The sequence below is a fragment of the Delphinapterus leucas genome, chromosome 2 (assembly GCF_059928025.1).
Source record: "Delphinapterus leucas isolate spDelLeu-1000000601 "Yukka" chromosome 2, BTC_Dleu_Yukka2, whole genome shotgun sequence".
NCBI classification, from domain to species: domain Eukaryota; kingdom Metazoa; phylum Chordata; class Mammalia; order Artiodactyla; family Monodontidae; genus Delphinapterus; species Delphinapterus leucas.
The window spans coordinates 70,161,237-70,186,757 of NC_143130.1; the positions used below are offsets into that span (position 1 = coordinate 70,161,237).

At 39.3% G+C, this 25,521-nt stretch overlaps 1 protein-coding gene across 3 annotated transcripts in view; it reads right to left on the reverse strand.

The window, feature by feature from the left end:
- The window catches only part of PIAS1 (protein inhibitor of activated STAT 1), a 121,345-nt gene extending 96,201 nt beyond the window's left edge, over positions 1-25,144 (reverse strand). For 2 of the 3 annotated variants that reach the window (XM_022579873.2, XM_022579870.2), the window contains exon 1: positions 25,040-25,144. In XM_022579873.2, coding sequence (XP_022435581.1) covers positions 25,040-25,063 — 24 coding nt within the window. In that variant the 5' untranslated portion in view covers positions 25,064-25,144. Of the gene's footprint in view, positions 1-24,263; positions 24,456-25,039 lie in introns of those variants that run through there. The other variant, XM_089907069.1, reaches the window with a different exon arrangement.
- Between the last annotated feature and the right edge of the window lie 377 nt (positions 25,145-25,521).

Genomic DNA, 25,521 nt, shown 5'->3' on the forward strand with positions numbered 1-25,521 from the left:
CTATTTTATCCCCTCACCTCATCCCAAATACCACAAAAGCTAAGCTGCCTTCCCTAATTTACCACCACTCCCTGGGATAATATCCATCTCAAGCCAATCATCTAGAAGTTATTTGCAGATTACAAAACAATTAAGAAAAATAAAATAGTGAGAAAAACAAGTGTATAAAGAGCTTTATATGCAATATAGCGGGTTAACCAAAGAAATATGAGCCCTTCCCCTACCTTCCCTGGCCTGGAGAATGCTTTGTTTCCTCAAAGCCCAGATTTTGTCAGCCTTGCCCTTTAGGCCTGGCAGAACTAAATGACTCTCTTTTTACTACTCTTACTGGCCATTTTTCATATCTTTATTTTAGCACTTATCTTGCTGTTATTATAATTTTCTTTTTTTACAAATGATTCCATGACCAGACTGAGGTCCTCTATGGCAACAGTCCCCAACCTTTTTGACACCAGGGACTGGTTTCGTGGAAGACAATTTTTCCATGGACCAGGGAGGGGGGGATGATGGTTTCAGGATGATTCAAGTGCATTGATTTATTATGGTCTCTGTGGAGTCAAACCTGTCTGCTCATGATAATCTGTATTTGCAGCCGCTCCCCAGCACTAGCCTCACCGCCTCAGCTCCACCTCAGATCATCGGGCATTAGATTCTCATAAGGAGCACGTGACCTAGATCCCTCACATGCGCAGTTCACAGTAGGGTTCGCGCTCCTATGAGAATCTAATGCCAGGATAACAATTTCTCCTTACTATCCAAACTGTCCTAAGAGTACAAAATAGTTTTAAAGATTTTTTTTTTACTTATTTTAAAAGGAACAGAGATTGCAACAGAAAAAGCACTGTATTAATAAGTAAGTTTCTGCTCTTAGAGAAATAACATGAATTATGCTTCAAAGATTATAGGTTAAAACTAAACTTAAGTTGGCATTGGTCAAATGTATTTTGTTTTACAGAGAAAACACGATAAATTTTTAGAAAGAGAAGAATGTCTTTCCATTTCAATTCAGCTCCATTCTCTTAAGTCAAAAACAAAAACGGAAACTCAGCGGTTACCATCAACTTATGACAGCTTTTGTCCTAACTCTATGTGTATAAGGATTTAAATGCAGCACAGATGTATTATTGTTCTATTTCTATGGAAGAATACATTGACAACTCGCATAAAATAAAATCTCTTGCTTGATGATCAAAAGAAAAAAGTTAATGACATAGGCATAATTTTTGTTTTCATTTTCACAGGATGCATAATTAATCATCACAATTATAAGGTAGGTATTGTCCTCAATTTACAGATGGGAAAACTGAGGCCTAGGAAGGTTAAGAAATTTGTTGAATGTTACAAAACTAGTTCACTCCAAATGTTGTACCTTTACACTATGTTAGTGTCTTTTAGCAAAAACAAACCACATGCCTTTTAATTAGGAAAGAGAAAAACTTCTAAAAGATCAATTTATTTAATATTTAATCTCAACTTCAAGCTTCAACATTTTAGCTTAAAATTGGTGGTTAAGATAAAAGAAAACATCTGGATTCAAATTAACCATTGCACCTTGTAATCAGGTACAGTGAAAGATGAGGTGCTATCTATTGCTACTATTGGAGCAGCTGCTGCATAATCTTAAGGACTGTAATAAGCATGCACTATTTAACAAACCAAATAAAAGAGGGCAGGAAACGCAACCGTCTGAAGTATCTCTCAACCAAAAAGCTTCAAAGAAGCATGGAGCAATCAATTCACAATGTAAAGTGTTGACAACACAGAGGAAAACTAAACACTTAAATGTGAAATGTTGAAACGCAATGTATTTTAATCTTTCGTGTGTTTAAAATCTCCATTTGTTAGCACTACAACAAAATGAATATTTATAACTAAGGATAACATCAACCACTGCTATTACTAGAAATCATTGCCTCCTTGGATAGCATTCTGCTGACTCTACAACCCCAAATGATAGAATGCCTGAGAAATGTGTATATTCTGTACAGAAAGCATTCTGTGAGGGTCAACTTTTTTAAATGAATCTTTTTAATCAGAAAGACCTGTACACCATTTTAAAAGTCGAACAGTTTTACAAGAAAAACAGATGTCACTTGCCCTGTCCCCATTTTTCACATCCCTAAGGCAACTACCTTCAAGTCTTTTTAGCTATTTCTTCAGGCGTTTTTTTCACTATTTCTACTATATAGTAGGTTTATTAGTTATTTAAAATATTTTCCCTTTAGGAAAAAAATTGACTTCCTATTAAAAGGTAATGATTTAGATCTGTTACAACTTCCCATCATCATTTTTGGTTGAATCAACTGTTAAGAGTTTATAATATTACTATGGCTGTAAATAATATTCACAGACGAGCCAAAAGTACATCATTATTACTGTTTCTTTTTTTGTATGACCTTGTTTTCCTTCTAGTTAATAACTGCACCATTTTTGCATTTGCTTAATTTTCTGTGTAACTACAGTTAATTCATCTTTAAATTGCTAGTGTTAACTTTCCTCTCAACATATTCAAATATATCAGGTAAATCTCTGTTTTAATTTCTTTTTTTTTTTTTTTTTAATTTTATTTTTGGCTGCATTGGGTCTTTGTTGCTGCGCGTGGCCTTTCTCTAGTTGCGGCTAGCAGGGGCTACTCTTGGTTGCAGTGCACGGACTTCTTATTGTGGTGGCTTCTCTTGCTGCGGAGCATGGGCTCTAGGCGCATGGGCTTCAGTAGTTGTGGCACACGGGCTCAGTAGTTGTGGCTCGTGGGCTCTAGATCACAGGCTCAGTAGTTGTGGCACATGGGCTTAGTTGCTCCGCGGCATGTCAGATCTTTCCGGACCAGGGATCGAACCCATGTCCCCTGCAGCAGCAGGCAGATTCCTAACCACTGCGCCACCAGGGAAGTCCTTTAATTTCTTTCTTAAAAATATACTTCATACAATCCTCCATCAAGTTCCAATTTAGACTGCTTGTTCTCTAGGCCTGGTACAAAACTATGGTCATGGAATTTCCCTTTAACTTATCCTGGGAATTCCCTTATCACTCTTCGTGTTGGACCCCCTGTTTCCTTGATCTCAATTCTTTTCTTGATTTTCTCTTTTTAGTGGGGTATTTCCTCCAGTAGCTTCCTGAGAAGGAGGCATGGGAAGTACACTTTTCAAAAAATCCCTTGCATTGTCTAAAAATATCTTCATTTACTCATACTTAGTAACTGAGTTTGGCTCAGTATAGAATTCCAGGCAGGAAAGTATGTTCCATCAGAATTTTGAAGGCCTTTCCTCATCATCTTCTCTTAAGAAGCCTGGCACCATTCTGATCTGCAGTCTTTCACAGTCACCTATATATCCTCCTCAGGAAGCTTCCAGATGCTTCTCATTATGTGTTCTGAAATTTTACAATATTGTATCTTGGAGTAGGTTTTTTTTTTCTTAGTTGTATGAACTGATAATTGCTAAGTCTTTTACATTTATAGATGTATGTCCTTCAGTTCTGGGAAGTTTTCTTTTTTTTTTTTTAAATAAATTTATTTTTGGCTGTGTTGGGTCTTCGTTGCTGCACACAGGCTTTCTCTAGTTGCGGCAAGCAGGGGCTACTCTTCATTGTGGTGTGCGGGCTTCTCACTGCTGTGGCTTCTCTTGTTGCAGAGCACGGGCTCTAGGCACATGGGCTTCAGTAGTTGTGGCACACGGGCTCAGTAGTTGTGGTTTGCGGGCTCTAGAGCACAGGCTCAGTAGTTGTGGCACACGGGCTTAGCTGCTCTGCAGCATGTGGGATCTTCCCAGACGAGGGATCGAACCCGTGTCCCCTGCATTGGCAGGTGGATTCTTAACCACTGTGCCACCAGGGAAGTCCCTGGGAAGTTTTCTTGCAGTAATCTTCCTTTGACTTTTTTCTGTTCTCTTTCTTGTATACCTATTATTTAGATACTGGCCTTGCTAGACTGTCTAATTCTCTTTTGATCTGTTTTCTTTTTCCTCTTGCATTTACATCTCTTGTCTTTAGCTCTATTTTCTGGGACATTTCCTCAACTTCATCTTCTAACTCTTCTATTAAAATTTCAATTCCCATGAGCTCTTTTCTGTTTGCTGCATTTTTCTTTCTCTTTTTTTTCCCCCTCTATATCTTGTTCTTATTTTACATGAATGTAGTATCTTCTCTCTTTTTTAAAAATTTTATTTTTTACTACAGCATCTTTTCTCTTGAGAATATAAATAAATAGGGTGTTTGACGTTGTTATTTTCTTCACCTGCCTGCACTGTCTCTGTAATCTGAGTTCTTTCTTGCTATTTTCTCTGGTCTCTGCCTTTCATGCTTGACGTTTCCCTCAAGTAAGGGAACCTTTGGCTGTACATTTATATCTAAGAGTAAGACACGAAAAAGATGATCAGATGAACTGTGTGAGTGAGCAGACCGAGTACTGCACTCTAGGATGATAAGGCAGGAACTTGGCTATCATGAGGATTCCATTTTTTCCTTTTATCTGATCACTTTTGACACAGAGGAATCCTCCAACCTCCTGCTTTGGCAGTATAAGGTTGGCTTCCAGTGTTCTCAGGGCAGAGTAGGGGAATGGGGAGGGAGGAGGGGAAGGTCCTCACCATTCTATAAGAACACATTTCAACTTAATCTCCTTCTCAGATATGTAACATTTTACACACACACGCACACACACAGTTCGGTGTGCGTGCCTGTATAAGAACACCATTCCAACTACAGAGGCAGGGACCATATTCTGAGAAAGAGAAATACAAGACAATAGTCAAGCAATATCAACAAGTACTGTAGACAGAGAGATTTCTGAGATTAAATAAAAAGTGCCAGGGCTTCCCTGGTGGCGCAGTGGTTGAGAGTCCGCCTGCCGATGCAGGGGACACGGGTTCGTGCCCCGGTCCGGGAAGATCCCACATGCCGCGGAGCGGCTGCGCCCGTGAGCCATGGCCGCTGAGCCTGCGCGTCCGAAGCCTGTGCTCCGCAACGGGAGAGGCCACAACAGTGAGAGGCCCACGTACCGCAAAAAAAAAAAAAAATGTGCCAATGTTACTGTCTCATTAGTACCCTACATTATTAAAGGTCATACCTAAATTGTGAATAAGAATTAGGTACTTCCCGTTGAACCACCTAATTACTCTCATTCACACATCCCACTGCAGTATTTTAGACGATGAATCATAAAGCAGACTCTATATTATGAATCTTTATCTGGTATCAATTTGTAAACAACTGTAAACCAAAATGAATTCTAAAGACAGTCAAAATAGGCACTTAACAATGTCATAATATTTCATTTATACTTTTACTTTCTACCCACAAAAGCAATCATCAAAAATACTCTAACTGCATAAAGATTGTACAGTACTACAAAAATATTTTATCCATTATTTTCAAAGTCAGATTCTTCATTCAATGGAACTGACTTTAGGATCATTTCTAATCCTCTCCACTTGAAATAGTTAATAAACAGCTGTTAGATTAGCAATTTGTCAACAATGTCCAGTTCAACCAGAAAACCTAGTTAGACAGTTTCTACTAAAGCAGCAAGTCAGGCTGGTTACATACTTCTCCATAATCTTGTTCCACCTGATTTCTCATCTTTTATTTATTTCTCAATATAAGATGACTGAAAAATGACCTGTAGTGCCTACTCCTCTAGCTGATTATCTTTCTCCCCTTCTGGTATCTTCCATCACATGGGATTCATTTAGCTCCCACATAATGACAAAACATGAATATTCCATTCTCCTTCAAGCAAAGTATAAACCTAACACTCTGTTGAAATGGCATACCATGGCTTTGATTTTTGATAGATAATTTAAATACTATCCCCATTTATGTACTACCACATTTCATGAAACCCATGGATATGTCCTTCAAAAGCTCCTTCTAGATGATAACTCAAATATTAAAAATAACAAACCGAAATCAAAACAGTTTAAAATTTGGATTAAATATTTTTTACAATAAAAGAAGTTTAGCTTAATTTAAAAAGAGTTTAAAATTCTAACACATTGCCAAACTTCTTATGCAGAGGTAGGACAAATATAACTTTAAGTAAAAAGCCGCTCTGCACACAGATGTTCAATAAGTGCTTTTTGGATCCATGAATGAGCCGTAAATGAGTTGTAGAAAGGGAATATAGGAACAAACAATGAACACATAGAGATAAGCTATTCTTCAGAGACAGAGACTCATAATCACATTAATTCAATTCTCAAATGTGCTAGGTACAAATACAACATAATATGGTACTAGTATATATAGAATTTGGATTCTAATACTAACTCGGCCACTAATTTACCGAATCACTATCTTTCAGGGTCTATTTTCTCTCTTTAAAAAATGACAGATTGACAAGAGCTACTCAAAGATTCCTCAATTTCAAAATTCTATAATGTTATAACTATTAAGTGCAATCTTTCTTTTCATTCTACTCTTCCACAGGATAAAGAAATACAAACAATCTGTATGGTCAGTGAAATCTCTCAATGAGCAATGTTCTCAGTCAAAAATATAAGTGTCGGGCTTCCCTGGTGGCGCAGTGGTTGAGAACCTGCCTGCCAATGCAGGGGACACGGGTTCGAGCCCTGCTCTGGGAAGATCCCACATGCCGTGGAGCAATTAGGCCCATGAGCCACAGCTACTGAGCCTGCGCTCCACAACAAGAGAGGCCGCAACAGTGAGAGGCCCGCGCACCGCGATGAAGAGTGGCACCCGCTCGCCGCAACTAGAGAAAGCCCTCGCACAGAAATGAAGACCCAACACAGCCAAATAAATAAATAAATAAATAAATTTCTAATATATATATATGTGTCATACATGAGTTGATACAGTAAAAATGATAAACCCAATATGTATTAAATGCTTATAATATGCCAATTACATATTAATTATAGTAGCATGAGTATCTTACTTATCCCTCACATGAACCCAAGAGACAGACCAATATTATTCCCATCGTATGGAGAGAACTGATGCTAAACAGTAAATAAGTAGATAAGTGATGGAGACAGGGCTCAAACCTGACCTGACTTCAGAGCTCAAATTTATAACCCCCAACCAATACAAGTGTCTTATCACAAATCTTAGCCAGGACAGAGTATGTGTTACACTGGGATGGGGGCACTAAATGACAGTGAGAGAAATTAGACTCTACAGAGTAAACAAGCAGCAGAATAAATGCTTATTTGGGGACAGTAAACATGCGATAAAAATAGTTTAAGGTTATTTAGGTAGCCACCTATAGGATGGATGAAACGAGACCAAGAAAATAAGGCTTCTAGCTAAAAGACATAGCAACAAGCAAGAATTAATTATCTACATGTAAGAAGAAACTGTGACAGTGGAAATAGAGGAGACAGGACCAAGAAATACTGCAAAGAAAATCTGCAAGAACGTTCAATAATCTAGATAAGGTGTCTTTTAAAAAGCAGTGCTATACATGATCATGAGAACAATCGTTCACTTTTCAAATAGTAAAGCTTTATGGACTTCCCTGCTGGCACAGCGGTTAAGAATCTGCCTGCCAGTGCAGGGCACATGGGTTCAAGCCCTGGTCCAGGAAGATCCCACATGCCGTAGAGCAACTAAGTCCGTGTACCACAACTACTGAGCCTGCGCTCTAGAGCCCGTGAGCCACAACTACTGAAGCCCACACACCTAGAGCCCGTGCTCCTCAACAAGAGAAGCCACTGCAATGAGAAGCCCATGCACAACTAAGTGTAGCCCCCGCTCGCCGCCAACTACAGAAAGCCTGCGTGCAGCAACAGAGACCCAACACAGCCAAAAAATTTAAAATATATAAATAAATTTATAAAAAAATAAAGCTTTAAGAAATTTTAAGTCCATCAAATTATAAAAGAATGAATATTTTTTCACAAACTCCTCCAACCAAAACCAAACAAAATGTTGCATTTACAACTGGAGATATCATCTAATTTAAGTTTCAGACAAGATGCAATGAAAGATACATTACACTTTATCTGAGAGAAAGTTAAGAACTGTAAAAGGAAGAATAGATAAATATTAACAAACAAAAAGTGATAAAAAATGCATTCTGTAACTATACAAAAATCTTTAAATCACAGCCTTCAATCTGGGTCCCAAGTAAAAACCTTAGAGGGAAAGTATCAAGAGAACTATTTCAGAGTAACAGGTGTAACCTATTCAATCAAAGTTAGAGCTAGTAAATAGCGGAGCTCAGACTCAAAAGTCAGATGCCGAAGTCCACATAATGCTGCAGAGTACTGACAATTACAGACATTATTAGGGAATTTGAAATGAGTTTTTTCTTTTTTTTTGCCGCACCACACGCCATACAGAACTCCCCTGACCAGGGAGCGAACCCGGACCCTCTGCAGTGGAAGCACGGAGTCTCAACCACTGGACCACCAAGGAAGTCCATGAAATGATGTTTTTCTTTTTTTAGTTTTTGTTTTTTTAATTTTTTATTTTTGGCTGCATTGGGTCTTCATTGCTGCACACGCGTTTTTTCTTCCTCTAGTTGCGGAGAGCGGGGTCTACTCTTCATTGCGGTGCGCGGGCCTCTCACCGTGGCAGCCTCTCGTTGCGCAGCACGGGCTCTAGGCGCGCGGGCTTAGTAGTTGTGGCGCACAGGCTTAGTCGCTCCACGGCATGTGGGATCCTCCCAGACCAGGGATCGAACTCGTGTCCCCTGCATTGGCAGGGAGATTCCCAACCACTGCACCACCAGGGAAGCCCTGAAATGATGTTTTTAAAAACTGTAGAATCACAGGATCATAACATAAAATAGGACTTTATTTTTTTAATTTATTTTTCTTTAAGTATACCTGACTTACAATGTTGTTAGTTTAAAATAGAACTTTAGCAATCATCTTGTCCAACTCTCCATCTAATATATGAAGTTCTACTGTAACCTCCTTAACTGATGGTCTCTCAGCCTCTGCTGAAACACTTGAGTTCACAATCTAATCGTAAAACATCCTACATTACTGAAAAGCTCTATGAATTGAAATTTTCCTTAAACTTCTACCCAGTGGTTCTAAAATTTCATCCTGTTGGTATAGACCCCTTCCCACCCTGGCCATCATACTCAGAGTGAATGAAATAATCCAGATAATAGTTTGACTATGCTTAGTACTATCTCTCTTATTATGAACAGAGCTATTTATACCAGTGCAACCTAATAAGGCATTTTAGACTGACTGGCCTGTTTTATTTAGGCAAGTGGAAGGATGTTGTACGTTATGCTTTTCTTTCAGCAGGGACAGGGAGTCACGTCCACATCATATTGTCGCTCACATTAAGCTTGAGGTTAACTAAAACCTTTATTCAATTGTTTTCACATGAAACGCTACTAGGTTAAACCTCCTCATCCTCTAATACAATTTTTAAAATTTAATAATAGAACTTTATATACAGTGCTGGTAAACTTCGTTTTTTCCAAGTTCATTATTCCAACCTTTCAAAACCCGGAAGAACTGCACCCTGCACTCTCCACTGCAGCATTTATCACACAGTGTTGTAAACAGCTGATTTTCTAGTCTATGTCCTCCCCTAGACTTTGAGCCTTTCAAGGACACTGTTCTCCACATCGCCTACGCTAAGTATGGTAGATGACATCTAGTAAGTGCACAGGTGATGATGATGATGAATTAATTCCTCTTGATTTGTCATCTAACATTCTTCCCAGCTTTCTGACACCTACAAAATCTGAGAGTTTTGCTACTTAAATATTCATACAGGTCATCCTTAAAACTTGGGATATAACAGGGTCAAGACTATAGAGCCCAGTGGCACATGATAAGAAATTCCCCTCCATATAACAAGGTTTAAGGTTACAAATAAGATTGTTCAACTACTTAGGATTCAGGTGATTATTTTTCCCCAAGATTCTCCAATCTTAAGGTAAGTATTCAATAAACACTATCCAGGGTGCACAAAAAAAAAACAATTAAGGTTATCATATGCTAGTCTTGATTTATAGCTTTCAGAGAAAAACAAGCTTAGAAAAAGATATATACAATTTTTTTTTTTTTTTTTTTTGTGGTACGCAGGCCTCTCACTGTTGTGGCCTCTCCTGCTGCGGAGCACAGGCTCCGGACGCACAGGCTCAGCGGCCATGACTCACAGGCCCAGCCGCTCCGCGGCATCTTCCCGGACCAGGGCACGAACCCGTGTCCCCTGCATCGGCAGGCGGACTCTCAACCACTGCGCCACCAGGGAAGCCCTTTTTTTTTTTGGCCACACTACAAGACTTGCAGGATCTTAGTTCCCCAACCAGGGATTGAACCCAGGCCCTTGCAGTGAAAGCGCTGAGTCCTAACCACTGGACCTCCAGGGAATTCCCACAATGTTTTTATTTAAAAAAATTATTTTCCATTATGGTTTATTATAGGATATTGAATATAGTTCCCTGTGCTACACAGTAGGACCTTGTTGTCCATCCATTCTATATGTAATAGTTTGCATCTACCAACCCCAAACTCCCAGTCCATCCCTCTCCCACCTCTCCTTCCCCGTTGGCAACTACAAGTCTGTTCTCTATGTCTGTGAGTCTGTTTCTGCTTTGTAGATAGGTTCATTTCTGTCACATTTTAGATTCCACATATAAGTGACATCATATAGTATGTCTTTCTCTTTCTGACTTACTTCACTTAGTATGATAATCTCTAGGTCCATCCATGTTGCTACAAATGGCATTATTTCATTTTTTATGGCTGAGTAATATTCCATTGTATGTATGTACCACATCTTCTTTATCCATTCATCTGTTTGTGGACATTCAGGTTGTTTCCATGTCTTGGCTATTATGAACATAGGGGTGCATGTATCTTCTTGAATTATAGTTTTGTCTGGGCATATGCCCAGGAGTGAGACTGCTGGATCATACGGTAATTCTATTTTCAGTTTTTTGAAGAACCTCTATACTGTTTTCCATAGTGGCTGCACCAACTTACATTACCCCCAACAGTGTAGGAGGGTTCCCTTTTCTCCACACCCTCTCCAGCATTTGTTATTTGCAGACTTTTTAATGATGGCCATTCTGACCAGTGTGAGGCGGTACCTCACTGTAGTTCTGATTTGCATTTCTCTAATAATTAGCAATGTTGAGCATCTTTTTCAGGTGCCTATTGACCATCTGTATGTCTTCTTTTGATGTGTCTATTTAAGTCTTCTGCCCATTTTGATTGGGTTGTTGTTGTTGAGTTCTTTGAGCTGTTTGTATATTTTGGAAATTAAACCCTGTTGGTCACATCATTTGCAAATATTTTCTCCCATTCCATAGGCTGTTTTTTCGTTTTGTTTATGGCTTCCTTTGCTGTGCAAAAGCTTTAAGTTTGATTAGGTCCCATTTGTTTATTTTTGTTTTTACTTCTATTGCCTTGGGAGACTGATGTAAGGAAACACTGGTACAATTTATGTCACAGAATGTTTTGCCTATGATCTCCTCTACGATCTCTTCTAGGAGTTTTATAGCGTTTTGCCTTTTTTTTTTTTGAATTTTTGAATTCTATTTTATCTATTCTTTTATACAGCAGTTTCTTATTAGTTATCTATTTTATACATATTACACCACCACCACACCCCCCATCACTTTCCCCCCTTGGTGTCCATACGTTTGTTCTCTACATCTGTGTCTCTATTTCTGCCCTGCAAACTATTTCATCTGTACCATTTTTCTAGGTTCCACATATATGCATTAATATACAATATTTGTTTTTCTCTTTTTGACTTATTTCACTCCATATGACAGCCTCTAGATCCATCCACATCTCTACCAATGACCCAATTTCGTTCCTTTCATTCCTTTTTATGGCTGAGTAATATTCCATTGTATGTATGTACCACATCTTCTTTATCCATTCATCTGTCGATGGGCATTTAGGTTGCTTCCATGACCTGGCTATTGTAAATAGTGCTGCAATGAACATCGGGGTGCATGTGTCTTTTTGAATTATGGTTTTCTCTGGGTATATGCCCAGTAGTGGGATTGCTGGGTCATATGGTAATTCTATTTTTAGTTTTTTAAGGAACCTCCATACTGTTCTCCATAGTGGCCATATCAATCTACATTCCCAGCAACAGTGCAAGAGGGTTCCCTTTTCTCCACACCCTCTCCAGCATTTGTTGTTTGTAGATTTTCTGATGATGCCCATTCTGACTGGTGTGAGGTGATGCCTCATTGCAGTTTTGATTTGCATTTCTCTAATAATTAGTGATGTTGAGCAGCTTTTCATGTGTATAGCGTTTTGTCTTATATTCAAGTCTTTAAGCCATTTTATTTTTGTGCATGGTGTGAGGGTGTGTTCTAACTTTACTGATTTACATGCAGCTGTCCAACTTTCCCAGAATCACTTGCTGAAGAGACTTTTCCCCATTTTATACTCTTGTATCCTTTGCTGAAGATTAATTGACCGTGTGTGGGTTTATTTCTGGGCTCTCTATTCTGTTCCATCGATCCATATGTCTGTTTTTGTGCCAATACCACACTGTTTGGATTACTGTAGCTTTGTAGTATTGTCTGAAGTCTGGGATGATTATGCCTCCTGCTTTATTCTTTTTCCTCAGGATTGCTTTTGCAATTCTGGGTCTTTTATGGTTCCATATAAATTTTAGGATTATTTGTTCTACCTCTATGAAAAACACCATTGGTAATTTGATAGGGATCACATTAAATTGGTGTACTGCTTTGGGTAGTATGGCCTTTTTAACAATATTAATTCTTCCACTCCAAAAGCATGGGATATCTTTCCATTTCTTTGACTCATCTTCAATTTCCTTTACTAATGTTCTATAGTTCCCATCATAAAAGTCTTTCACCTCCTTGGTCAGGTGTATTCCTAAGGTTTGCTTTTTTTTTTGGTGTGCTTTTAAAAGGTATTGTTTTTTTAAACAACCCATTCAAAAAATGGGCAGAAAACTTAAATAGACATTTCTCCAAAGAAGACATACAGATGACCAAGAGGCACAGGAAAAGATGCTCAACATCGCTTAGTATTAGAGATGCAAATCAAAACTACAATGAGATATCACCTCACACAAGTCAGAATGGCCATCATCAGAAAGTCTACGAACAACAAATGCTGGCGAGAGTGTAGAGAAAAGGGAACCCTCCTATACTATAGGTGGGAATGTAAACTGGTACAGCCACTATGGAGAACAGCATGGAGGTTGCTTAGGAAACTAAAAATAGAGCTACCATATGATCCAGCAATCCCACTCCCTGGGCATATAGCCAGAGAAAAACGTGGTTCAAAAGGATACATAAACCCTAATGTTCATTGCAGCACTATTTACAATAGCCAAGATGTGGAAGCAACCTAAATGTCCACTGACAGATGAATGGATAAAGAAGATGTGGTACATATATACCGTGGAATACTACTCGGCCATTAAAAAGGATGAAATAATGCCATTTGCAGCAACATGGATGGACCTAGAGATTATCATACTAAGTAAGTCAAACAGAGAAAGACATGTATGATATCACTTATATAGGGAATCTTTAAAAAAGATACAAATGAACTTATTTACAAAACAGAAACAGACTCACAGACTTAGAGAACAAACTTATGGTTACCAGTGGGAGGGTTGGAGGGGGAGGGATAGACTGGCAGTTTGGGATTGATGTGTACACGCTGCTATATTTAAAACAGATACGAACAGGGACCTACTGTATAGCACAGGGAACTCTGCTCAATGTTCTGTAATAACCTAAATGGGAAAATAATTTGAAAAAGAATAGATTCATGTATATGTATAACTGAATCACTTTGCTGTACACCTGAAACACAAGGTTGTTAATCAACTATACTCCAATCAAATAAATATTTTAAAAATAAATACAATTTTTAAAAAGGTATTGTTTTTTACATTCCTTTTCTGATATTTCATTGTTAAAGAAATGCAACTGATTTCTGTATGTTAATCTTGTATCCTGCTACCTTGCTGAATTCATTTTTCAGTTCTAGTAGTTTTTGTGTGGAGTTTTCAGGGTTTTCTACATATAGTATGTCATCTGCATATAATGCCTATTTTATGAGGTTATATTTTTTAAACTTCAAATTCTACTCACTGTAATAAAGTTAGCTGCCCAGATATGACAAAACAAAATCCCAAATAAAACTTAAAACTGAGAAGCAATCTGATTGAGCTTCACATTAAAAAGCTCCAATTTAAATGACAGGATACTCCAAGTCACCGTTTTCCAAACTACGTTCATACGGTTAATAGATATTCAGAGTAATAGGGTGCTGGGGCAAAACTGGTCCAGGAGGGACTTCCCTGGTGGTCCTGTGGTTAAGACTTTGCCTTCCAATGCACAGGGTGAGGGTTTGATCTCTGGTCAGGAAGCTAAGATCCCACATGCCTTGGGGACAAAAAATCAAAACAAACAACCAAAAGCAATATTGTAACAAATTCAAATAAGGACCAAAAAAAAAAAAGGGTCCAGGAAATTCAAGAGTCTATAATTCCCCATCATGCCCTCCCTTCTCAAATAACATTCACACATTAAAGGTCCTAAGAAGTCCAGCAGAAGAAGTATGTTAACTTTGCGTCCAACATTTTACAAATTTACTTGGCCACAAAACTCTTCTTTATTATTATCATTTTTAAATCACTGTCATCTCATTTCTTAGCACTTCACAAAAAAAGTATTTTAGAAAAAATTACAAGATCTTCAAGTTTTCCATTTTACATCTGTTGTTCTAGCAACATCATTAAAAGCATCCCCTTCCACTCTTAAAAGTGTCCCACTTTGGTTGATAAATTATATATGGTCACTCTAATACTCTAAAACTAAACACAGGGACTTCCCTGGTGGCACAGTGGTTAAGAATCTGTCTGCCAATGCAGGGGAAATGGGTTTGAGCCCTGGTCTGGGAAGATCCCACGTGCCGCGGAGCAACTAAGCCCGTGTGCCACAACTACTGAGCCTGCACTCTAGAGCCCGCAAGCCACAACTACTGAGCCTGCGTGCCACAACTACTGAAGCCTGCACGCCTAGAGCCCATGCTCCGCAACAAGAGAAGCCACCGTAATGAGAAGCCTGCGCACCGCAACAAAGAGTAGCCCCTGCTTACTGCAACCAGAGAAAGCCCGTGCAGCAACGAGGACCCAACGCAGCCAAAAATAAATAAATTTTTTAAAATAAAATAAAAGTGGATAAGATGGTAAATTTTAAGTTATGTATATATTACTATAATTAAAAACTTTTAAAGAAAAAAGAAAACAAAAATTTTAAAGATTTGTCATTTAAAAAATAATAAATTACTTAACATATATCAAAATATTAAATTAAAAAGACTATTCCAAGACAAAAAAAATTGTAAAAATAGTCATTATTTTACATTTTTGCACATCTCTTTAATGTCTGGTTTAAAAAAGACAGCCTCATTTTCATATCCACTTTCACATTCAATCTGCATTAGGTTGTTTTGATTGAAGTACATGAAGAAAATTCAGCATCATGCAGATATGTAGTGGAAAAAGATGGCATATTTCAATAGCTTTCTCAGATACCTGTGGATATTCTTTGGTCCTCTACCAAAACTCAACAAGTGGCAGTTTCTTAAAGGCTGTTCCAGTATGGAATCTGAAACCATATCAATGAACATTTCCTACTCTGATATACTCAAGTCCGTTGGTTTGTCTTACATTTCCAATGGATCTTTTTACTATTTTGCAATACCATGCATTGATTATTTAGAAAGTATTGGTTCAGTGAGTTATGCAGTTCTTCCAAATGTTGACCCTTTCACTTTACAACTTCAATATATAACATTCATTAATACCACCCGGGAGACTTCCCTGGTGGCGCACTGGTTACGAATCCACCCGCCAGTGCAGGGGACACGGGTTCGATCCTTGGTCCAGGAAGATCCCACGTGCCGTGGAGCAACTAAGCCCATGTGCCACAACTACTGAGCCTGCACTCTAGAGCCCGTGTGCTGCGACTACTGAAGCCCACACACAGAGCCCGTGCTCCACAAGAGAATCCACTGCAATGAGAAGCCTGCGCACCGCAACGAAGAGTAGCCCCTGCTCACTGCAACTAGAGAAAGCCTGTGTGCAGCAACGAAGACCCAACACAGCCAAAAAATAAATAAAATTAAATAAAACAACCACCACTGATCTCATCCAAAAAAAAAAAAAAAGTCAAGTATTGGGAAACTGTCAAGCTCAAAGCGGCAAACATAAATCTTCCAAAATTTTATTTTCACTTGAAAGCTGAAATTTTATCATTAGCAACAAATATTGTCAGTTTGTCTTGCTGTGACAGGCTCACTTGGTTTAGTTTCGAGAAAATGTCTGCCGAATACCCAAGTCTTTATAACCATACTTTGTCAGCCATTCTTTCAAATAAAAATGGTATCCCATTAAAAAAGTAGCTAGTTCAGGGCTTCCCTGGTGGCGCAGTGGTTGAGAGTCCGCCTGCCGATGCAGGGGACACGGGTTCATGCCCCGGTCCGGGAAGATCCCACATGCCGCGGAGCGGCTGCGCCTGTGAGCCATGGCCGCTGAGCCTGCGCGTCCGGAGCTCCGCAACGGGAGAGGCCACAACAGTGAGAGGCCCACGTACCGCAAAACAAACAAACAAAAACCAACAAACAAAAAAGTAGCTAGTTCAGCATGCCAACTCAAACAACTGCACAAGTTCTTTTTCTTGAATTAATAACCATCATCAGATTTGGTGTTCAGTAAAAGTGGTTTACAGGACTTTTCATCACACAAAATATATTTTAAAACGTATTCAAGAATTGAGACATAATGAAATTAATAAGTTTTATTGCTTCATCATCTTAATTCCAAGTGCATGATGTCATAAACTAGTACAGTTTAGTGTTACTGCCTTAATTCATGTAATTTTACCCACCACTGATTTTACAAATGTCAATATAGCAAATAATGTCTTACTTCTATTGAGAAAATAGTTTTGACCTGCAGGATCCCCAGAAAGAGTCTGGAGAACTACCAGAGTTCTGGGAAACACACTTTGAGAACCACTGTAATAGGTGGTGCATTACTTGGATGATTAAGAAAAAAATATTTTTAGTACATACCCCACTATAACAAGAGTGTTTAAATAAATACACCCATTTATATGGTGATATGCTCAAACCAACTGATAATCTGGTGTTTCACATACAGTCGGAACTCAAACATATAATGAACGACAGAATATGATACTTCCTGAATAAATAACAAATAATTACCAAATACCTACTATAAGCTAGACTCTGACCTAGGTGCCTCTATGTTCTCTTTCTTGGGTAACTCACAGAAGCCCATAGACCAGACTGATGATTTTAATACATGAGAAAAATATTTACCCTGAAATCTTTCAGATCTTAAGATTAGACCTACATGGCTACAAGAAAAAGTCTTAAAATTCACCATAATGCACAAGATAGCATGTTTAAATTCTATTTTAAGCACTATGCCATGAAGCTAAAAACAGGCTTGCTCAAATTCAGAAACCCAAATACAAAATGAATTGCTTTGGCTGTGTACTGCCAGCACCCCATAAAGAGCCTACATTCATTTCTCCTCAAGCCAAACAACCCTTACCTGTTACAGTTTTCATTCCTATTTTTAAGTGAGACTCCAATATTAATATTATAGGAGTTACATTAAATGTGGCAACTATTTTTTTTAAAAAATATATAGGAAACCATCAAAACAAGTTAAGAACTTTTAGACATATACACTGATAAATTCAAGAGGTAAACCTCTACAAACATACATATGAAATATTTGCACTGTAAAAAAGAAAGAGACCATCTCGTTTTGGCACATGTCATGGAAAGAGCTTCAATATAGTATACAGTTAAGTGAAAAAAGTCAAAGGATACTGTATATAGTATGATTATGTATAGTAATACATATACATTCATTTAATAAATATTTACTTACTGAGTTCCATGTATGTCCCTAATTTGTTCTGAATCTAGACATACATACATACAATAAATTATGAATGTTATACAGACACACATAATTAAATGTCCAAAGAAAAATGAATAGTCAGACACAAAAGACTACATATTATAGGATTCCATTTATACGAAATGTTCAATACAGGCAAATCTATAGGGACAAAAAGTAGATAGCGGTTGCCTGAGGGTGGGGTGGGTTGTGGTAATAGGGTGATAGCTGAAGGGTGCAAGATTTCTTTGGTGGGGGGGATGGGTAAGACAAATATTCTGAAACTGGTTGCGGTGATGGTTACACAACTTTGTGAATATATTAAAATACCATTTAATTGTGCACTTAAATGGGTGAAATGCATGGTATGCGAATTATACCTCAATAAAACTTATGCTCTCTCCTTCTCAAAAAATAGAATAGGTACCAAAGAGGTTGCAAGGGGTAAGGAGTGGGTGGGGTGAAGATGAAGGCCTTTAAAATTTTATTCTACTTAACTGCTATAACATTACAATGAGAAATGTAAAAGGTAAACCTACAACAGTCTTTCACAAATTATCTGGATTTAATGTTATTCAAGTTCATCTACGCAGCAGCCACGAAAAAAAGTATGAAGATATGACCCTATCGCCGAACATTCACAATTTAGACTTGTCATATAAACATGTGCATCTGCCCCCTCACTAACAGAAACAAATCTTGAATGTAACTCATTTCACGAATATATCTCAGGCACCTACTGTGTCCACAGGGTAGGGATGAGGGAAAATGGAGTGGTGTACAATGCAGAACACTAGTCAACAATAAAAAAGCAAACTAACAGCTCTGGCTTTAAGTTAAAAACTTTTGCTATACAGTGGAGGAGACAAAACAGACACACGAAATGTACTGGAGTCAGACTATAGAAAATCTTGAATACCAAACTGAGAGCTAAGACTTTATCCTGTTTTCAATGGAAAGCCAGTGGAGTGACAGGATGAAAGGAGTGTTTGGGGAAAACTGACCTGGCAACCAAAGGGGGGAAATTGAAAGCAGAGAAGAATAGCAGGAAAGGTAAGGAAGAGATGAAGCTTTTAAAAACAGGAACATATATTAACAGTCCTGTGAAAGTTATTGATAATTCAAAGTTACTAGTTAATGTTCAAGGGGTTTATGTTTGTTTTGTTTGCTTGATCTAATGTGAAGTAGAAAAGGAAAAAAGGTGATTTCTTCATTTTGATGAATTTTAGAAGTTCATGGCTAAGAATGAAGGTTTACCAGAAAATTCTGAGGGGAGTAGGGGCTTAGGGAGTTTTTATTCACGTGCTACCACGAAACCAAGAGTAGAGGGAATCAAAAGCAATTGGGAGTTCCACAATTTTTAACATGGAAGAGGAAGTAGCACTCAAAACATTCTGCAGTAAGAATAGCAAAAAAAAAAAAAATGCATAACAATTAGTACTATTTCTGAAATTGATAGTAAAGGACAACTAAGTATTTTTAAATATCTCTATCACCTATTTCTGAAAAATTCTAATGATACAATTTGTTATATAAATGCTAAAGATTTAGGGGAGGATCAAATTTAACATATCAAATTTAGAGTATGATCAATTTCATACCCTTAATTTCATCAGCTGTTCCTTCTACAGTGCAGTACTTTCAGATGTTGCACAAATAATATTCTTAATTCAATTCACACATGCATTTATTAATTGATTTAACCCATAAAGGTTCTTAAGATAGAAAAATGGTTTCATTGCCTATGTAACCTCCTTTCTCTAACAGCCTCTCCAAAACAATGTTACCTACCAATCTTATACTATGGCGACACTTTGCTTTGAGATTAAAAATATGGGTAAAGCAAAAATTCTCATAATCTATTTCATACTTTATCAAATGTTCCGATTCAGAGCATTTATATAATGTTTACTGACAGATTTACAGGAACAGAAATAATAAAGGTATAAACAATGAACAAATCAAAAATTACTTTTCACTCACAACACTTCATCTAATCAAAATCTTATTTGCACTGTTCCCTGAAGCACACACAAAAAAGGTCTGTAGAATAAATATATTTAGCTAGAATAAAACATTTTCAGGGGATTCCCTGGTGGCACAGTGGTTAAGAATCCGCCTGTCAACTCAGGGGACTCAGGTTCGAGCCCTGGTCTGGGAAGATCCCCCATGCCGCGGAGCAACTAAGCCCGTGCGCCACAACTACTGAGCCTGCACTATAGAGGCTGCGAGCCACAACTACTGAACCCCGTGAGCCCAGAGCCCGTGCTCTGCAACAAGAGAAGCCACCGCAATGAGAAGCCCGCGCACCGCAACCAAGAGTAGCCCCTGCTCGCCACAACTAGAGAAAGCCCACTTGCAGCAACGAAGACCCAACACAGCCAAAAATAACTAAATAAAATAAGTTTTAAAAAAAATATTGCAAACTTTTCTATCAGGCTGTTTGTCAAGACATTGTTTAAAATAGCAAAAAAGTGGAAGTAATCTGATTGTCCAATGATAGGGGAACAGCTGAATAAAATACAATGTTACCTTTCAAATGATCATATAAGCCTATATTTACTAACCTGGAAAGACAGCCATGAAAATAGCAGATTACATATAAAGAGTAGTACAATCTCTCTTTTGTGATGTATATGCATATGCATTTACTCAAAGAGAAAGTCTAAATGGATACCCAGATGTTAACCATGGTATTTCTAAGTGCTGGGATTACAGGTGCTGTTTATTTTTGTGCTTACTTTTCAGTATTCGCTGAAACCTTCTCAAGTAAAATGATATTTGCAAGAATTAATGTCTATGATTCCAACTAACAAACTCAAAAATCTTCCTTGCAAAAAGCCCAAGGAATATCCAAAAATACCCTGGCATAGAGCAAGAGGGAAAGTATTAGCAACAACATAACTAGAATTCTTTGTGAGCGAAGCACCCTAGAGGGCTCCAGGACTGACATGGCACCTTTAATGCAGCCTACAGTACAGGATTTTGAAATCACAAGACCTAGGCTCAAGTCCCTGCCACTTTTATCTGTATGACCTTGGGCTAGTCACTTACCTTTTCTGGGCTTACTTTATTGGTAAAAGGAAGCTATTACCTGCCTTTACTACCTTAAAGAACTGATGGAAAAATCAAATGAGATAATGTGATACATTATGAACTGCAAAGTACCATATAAGACATTATTCAAACATAAAAAAAAAAAAACAAGGTCCTTAATGCCAGAGCAGAATACTTCAGAACACACTGCAATCAATTCTATGAAGTAATGAACCAGAGGTTTGTTTGTTTTTAAAGGCTATGTCTCATCATAAACACTGCAGTTTTCCAGAAATTTAGATAATTCTTCCCATCCCTACTATAACTCTAAGACATTTTCTTTTCTTATCCCTAGTTACAAGCAAGAAAGGGTGCAAATTACACTGAACTCAAAAGCCTCAGCAAGAACCCTGGAGTAGCATGTTGATGAAGTTCACCAGGAGAAACCCAAGGTTAATCAGCTATGGACTCACCACTAAGCACTACTGCAATCAACAGGGATTACAAGAGACTCTTTGAAGAGAAAGACAATACAATTATCCAGGAGAAAACGGAGGAGGAAAAGGAGATATTTCAAAACAATTATATGAAATACTTAAATATTAAAGTGTTTTACAAATTTTTAAATATTGTTCATAAAAATGATGACTTAAAACAAAAGCCATCTAAATGTGGCACTTGAGAAAAGCAAGTTATGGAAATTCAATTCAAATTCATGAATAAACTGTCAGATTTACTTGCTTCTATCTGAAATAAAAGCAGACAAATTACACCACAAAGATCAAAATTAAGTGGCTAGTTCTTGAAAACAGGCAGAATATGACAACAGAATTTACTGACATGCTTATACAGAGACTACTTTTAAAGGTATGGTTTTTAAAGTATGATTTCTCTTCCCCTTGAATTCCATTATTTACTCCACTAAAATGATAATGAACTTCTTCCTTCCCACTGTTCCTCGAGTTAAAAACGGCAATATAACGCAATTTGACTTTTAATGCAAAAAAATTTGTAATTTTTTTTTTAAACTACTTTAAGAGGAGCTACATGAAGCTGTCAGATTAACTTCCAAAATCATCTGGCCATCACACCCTCCTGCTTTTGAGTTCCTAAAGACAATAAAATGCTCACTCTCTACATTCTTACAAATGTCATTTATGGGTATTCCCCTAATGAAAAATTAAACCTTTCATAAACAAATTAGTACAGAGAACTTTTTGATATGTCTGACTCATAATCTAATTTTTATTGGCAATATCTTTAAGTGTTGCAGCTTGCACAATTCCTACGGGGGTACAGATCTATCCATTTTTCCCATCTGATCTTGCAGATCTGTTATAGATTTAAAAGGACTCACTAAAATGGGTCATGAGGAAAAAAATTATGAATACAATCCACAGCAAAATGAAATGTGGGTTGTAAATTAAGATAACAAAAGTCACTATTTACTCAAAGCCTCATAGTTGGAAATCCATTGGAATACTTTTGTATTCACCTAAAACTTTGAAAAATCTGAGTTTTTCTTAATTCTTACTCTGACCTTTCATTCCTTATTAGGAATAAGTGCTACTTATCTCCAAACACCACAAAAAAACAAACAAAATACCACTCAGAAAATATAATTTCAAAAGGAGTATCTTCCAAAGCTTACTGCACAGAAAATTACATATACACATTCTTAAATAACTATGGTAGGCGTTCCTAAGATCATCTCCTCCCCTTCAAAAAAAAAAAAAAAAAAGAGCAAATGTAACCACAATCAAATATAAACATGTTTAACACAGCTATTACTAACTAAGCAATTTATCACAGCTCCTCAAAGTACTGGGCACACACAATGACAGATCAGTATGTCAAGAGCAGTTATTATAATCTGGAGAAAAAAACTGTACAACAGAACATAATATTAGAAAAAAACTCCTTTGGAAAAACTCAAGTAGATTTTGGAGAGAGCAAAACAGGAGACCAATTTTAGAAAAATAATGTTTCCCCCCAAGTGTTTAGCGTTCATCTGATGCAGGCTCATTTTTGTGAAGAGAAACTTTACCTAACAAGACTCACACCAGGGATCTGATCTATCCCCAAAGGCACTTTCTTAAAATGAGAAAGAACAAAGGAGGAAATCTCTCAGCATGTGCTTTCCATACCAGTTTCTTTGGACAGCATCAAGAGTGACAACATAGCCAGCACAAGCTTTTCAGCTTTACTCTGTAGTCCACGTAAAACAGAACTGATTAGCTATCATTCAAAAGGATTCCTAGCAAAATAAATATTAGAAGGCAAAGATCACAGCAACATAGTGACTACATTTTAAAACTACAGAAAACATGTATCTTAAAGTTGCACACTTTTTTATTTCAAGAGTTAATTACCTCCAAATATTCAAATTTCTGGGGCTTTTTCATTTCAGTCAATAGTTTGAAACTGGAAAAAACGAAACCATCCATTCTAAATCTGCTCTCCCTTAATTTGCAATTAGAAGTAAATTAAAAAAGAATGACACTCAAAGGCAGAGCCTAAATATACAAATTTTGGAATGTTAACATTGAAAAACTATTGGGAAAAACGATCCCTCAGCGAAGGTTTCCACTGAAAAACTCTCCAGAAACATACCTGGCGTTTGCTTGTTCTAGGAGTTGTCGTTTCATGATAACCGTGATAATTCTTTAAATAATTTTCATTAATTATAAAAAGACGACTCTCCCCAAAGATTTACAACTGTATATCCCGATCTCCACTCTGACAGAGATGTCAGCTCTCTGGGTCAAGATTTAACCAACTACTCGGTTCACACACAGGAAGCCACAGAGAAGGGAATATCGCGTTCACAGCCTCGAAATAATACGCGTTAGTTAAAAACTGCTTGCTACTGAACCAAAATTAATCAAGCGGAGCCCCATTTGTCACAATCCAATCATAAGGGTTCCACCCCCCCTCCCCCAACTGCTTGTGTAGTGGCATATCTGCTTCGGTAAAGAAGCCATCATCAGGTAAAGATTAGGGTGGGAGAAAAAGCGGGGAAAAGGGGGCACCCTTTCATCCAATTTCGCGAGGCGAGAGCAATTGGTACAGTTGAGAGGAAGGAAGGAACGTTCTATTTATTGGGGGTTGAAGTAGGATGAGGGAAAAATTTCGTTCAAATCAACATGGCCAGCAAGATGTCCCTACAAACAAAAGGCAACGGGGGGATATAAACACTAACCATTCACCTCCATCAGCTATAGCATCGCCATCATGGTGTGTGCAGAGACCCCCCGAAGGCTCCTCTCACCCTCCACACCAGCCAAAAGGAAGAGACGAAAAAGAAGAGAGAGTAGCTGCTTCCCACCACCTACCACTGCTTCCAAATACACACCCTTCGAGGGGGTTTCTCCCCCCGGTTGCCCGGAATCAGAGAGAAAGAGTACCGTCCCGCCCAGGCAGATTCCCCCGTCACCCCCCAGTCGAACCCCAAAGCCAGCCCGGGGTTCACTAAACTTTACTGGAGCTTCTCCCCCACATCCCCACCCCATCGCCCCAGGATCGCGCTGCCCACAAACGGGGCACCCCGGGCGCCTCCTGACAGGCGGGCAGCCGGGGAGAACCGAGTCCGGGGCGGGGGCGGCAGGGAGCCCCGGAGGGGCGGGGCGGCAGGAGCCAAGTTCCCGGGGGTCTGAGGAGAGCGCCTGACAGGAGCCCGGGACTGCAAAGGAGGAAGAGGAAGCGGCGGCGGGGAGCTTTCCCAATGCCCCCAACATGAACACCCTGCCCCTGCCCCCGCTCCCCACGGGGGGCGGGGAGGCTGCCTGGAAGGTGAGGAAGCCGAGCCCCGGGGACAGCCGCGGCCCCCACCTCCCGACTCCCTATCTCTTCCCCCGCCACCCCCGCCAGAGGCGCCCACAACAATAACACGCTGGGGACGACCCGTCAGCGCCCCCGAGGCACCCGGGGCCCGCGGCCCGCCGCTGCCGGGCCCCCTCGGCTGGGGCCCGGCGCGCCGCTCCTCTCTACAACTCCAGGCCCGGTTGGAGTCAGGCCCGAGCAGCCCCCCAGGGTCGGACGCATCCCCCCTGGCACCAGCGGCACAGTCTCCGTGGCCGAATATTAGAAGTGAATTCGAGCTGCGCTTTACCTTTAGTTCCGCACTGTCCGCCATCTTGCGTCTGTCAGCGCAAGCGCAGTGAACATCGCCGGGGACCGCCGCTAAACCCGCCCCTCTAGCCAGCCTGGCCCCGCCCCGGCCAGTCCCCTCTCGCCCCTCCACCTCCCCGGCCCGCCCCCGGCCTCCGCCCCGCTCCGGGGGCTCGCAGCCCCGCCCCGGGCACGTACAGCTGCGAGACGGGCACGTACCATTTAAATAATGGCGCCAACCGAGGAGGTTTGACAGTTACTCCCCCCCAGGCTCCCCGCCCCTCCTCCTTGCCCGGCTGGCGCCTCCGGGAAAAGGCCGGAGAGGGAGGGCTTCTGGCCTGAGCCCCGCCCCTCCGCGGCCTGCGGAACCCTTCTGCAAAGCTTCGATGCCTACAGTCACAGGAAAAAATAATACCTCTCTCTCCCAATCAGCAAGTCCTTTTCAGCACCTGCTACCTGCGAGGCTACACGTGGGCCGCAAAC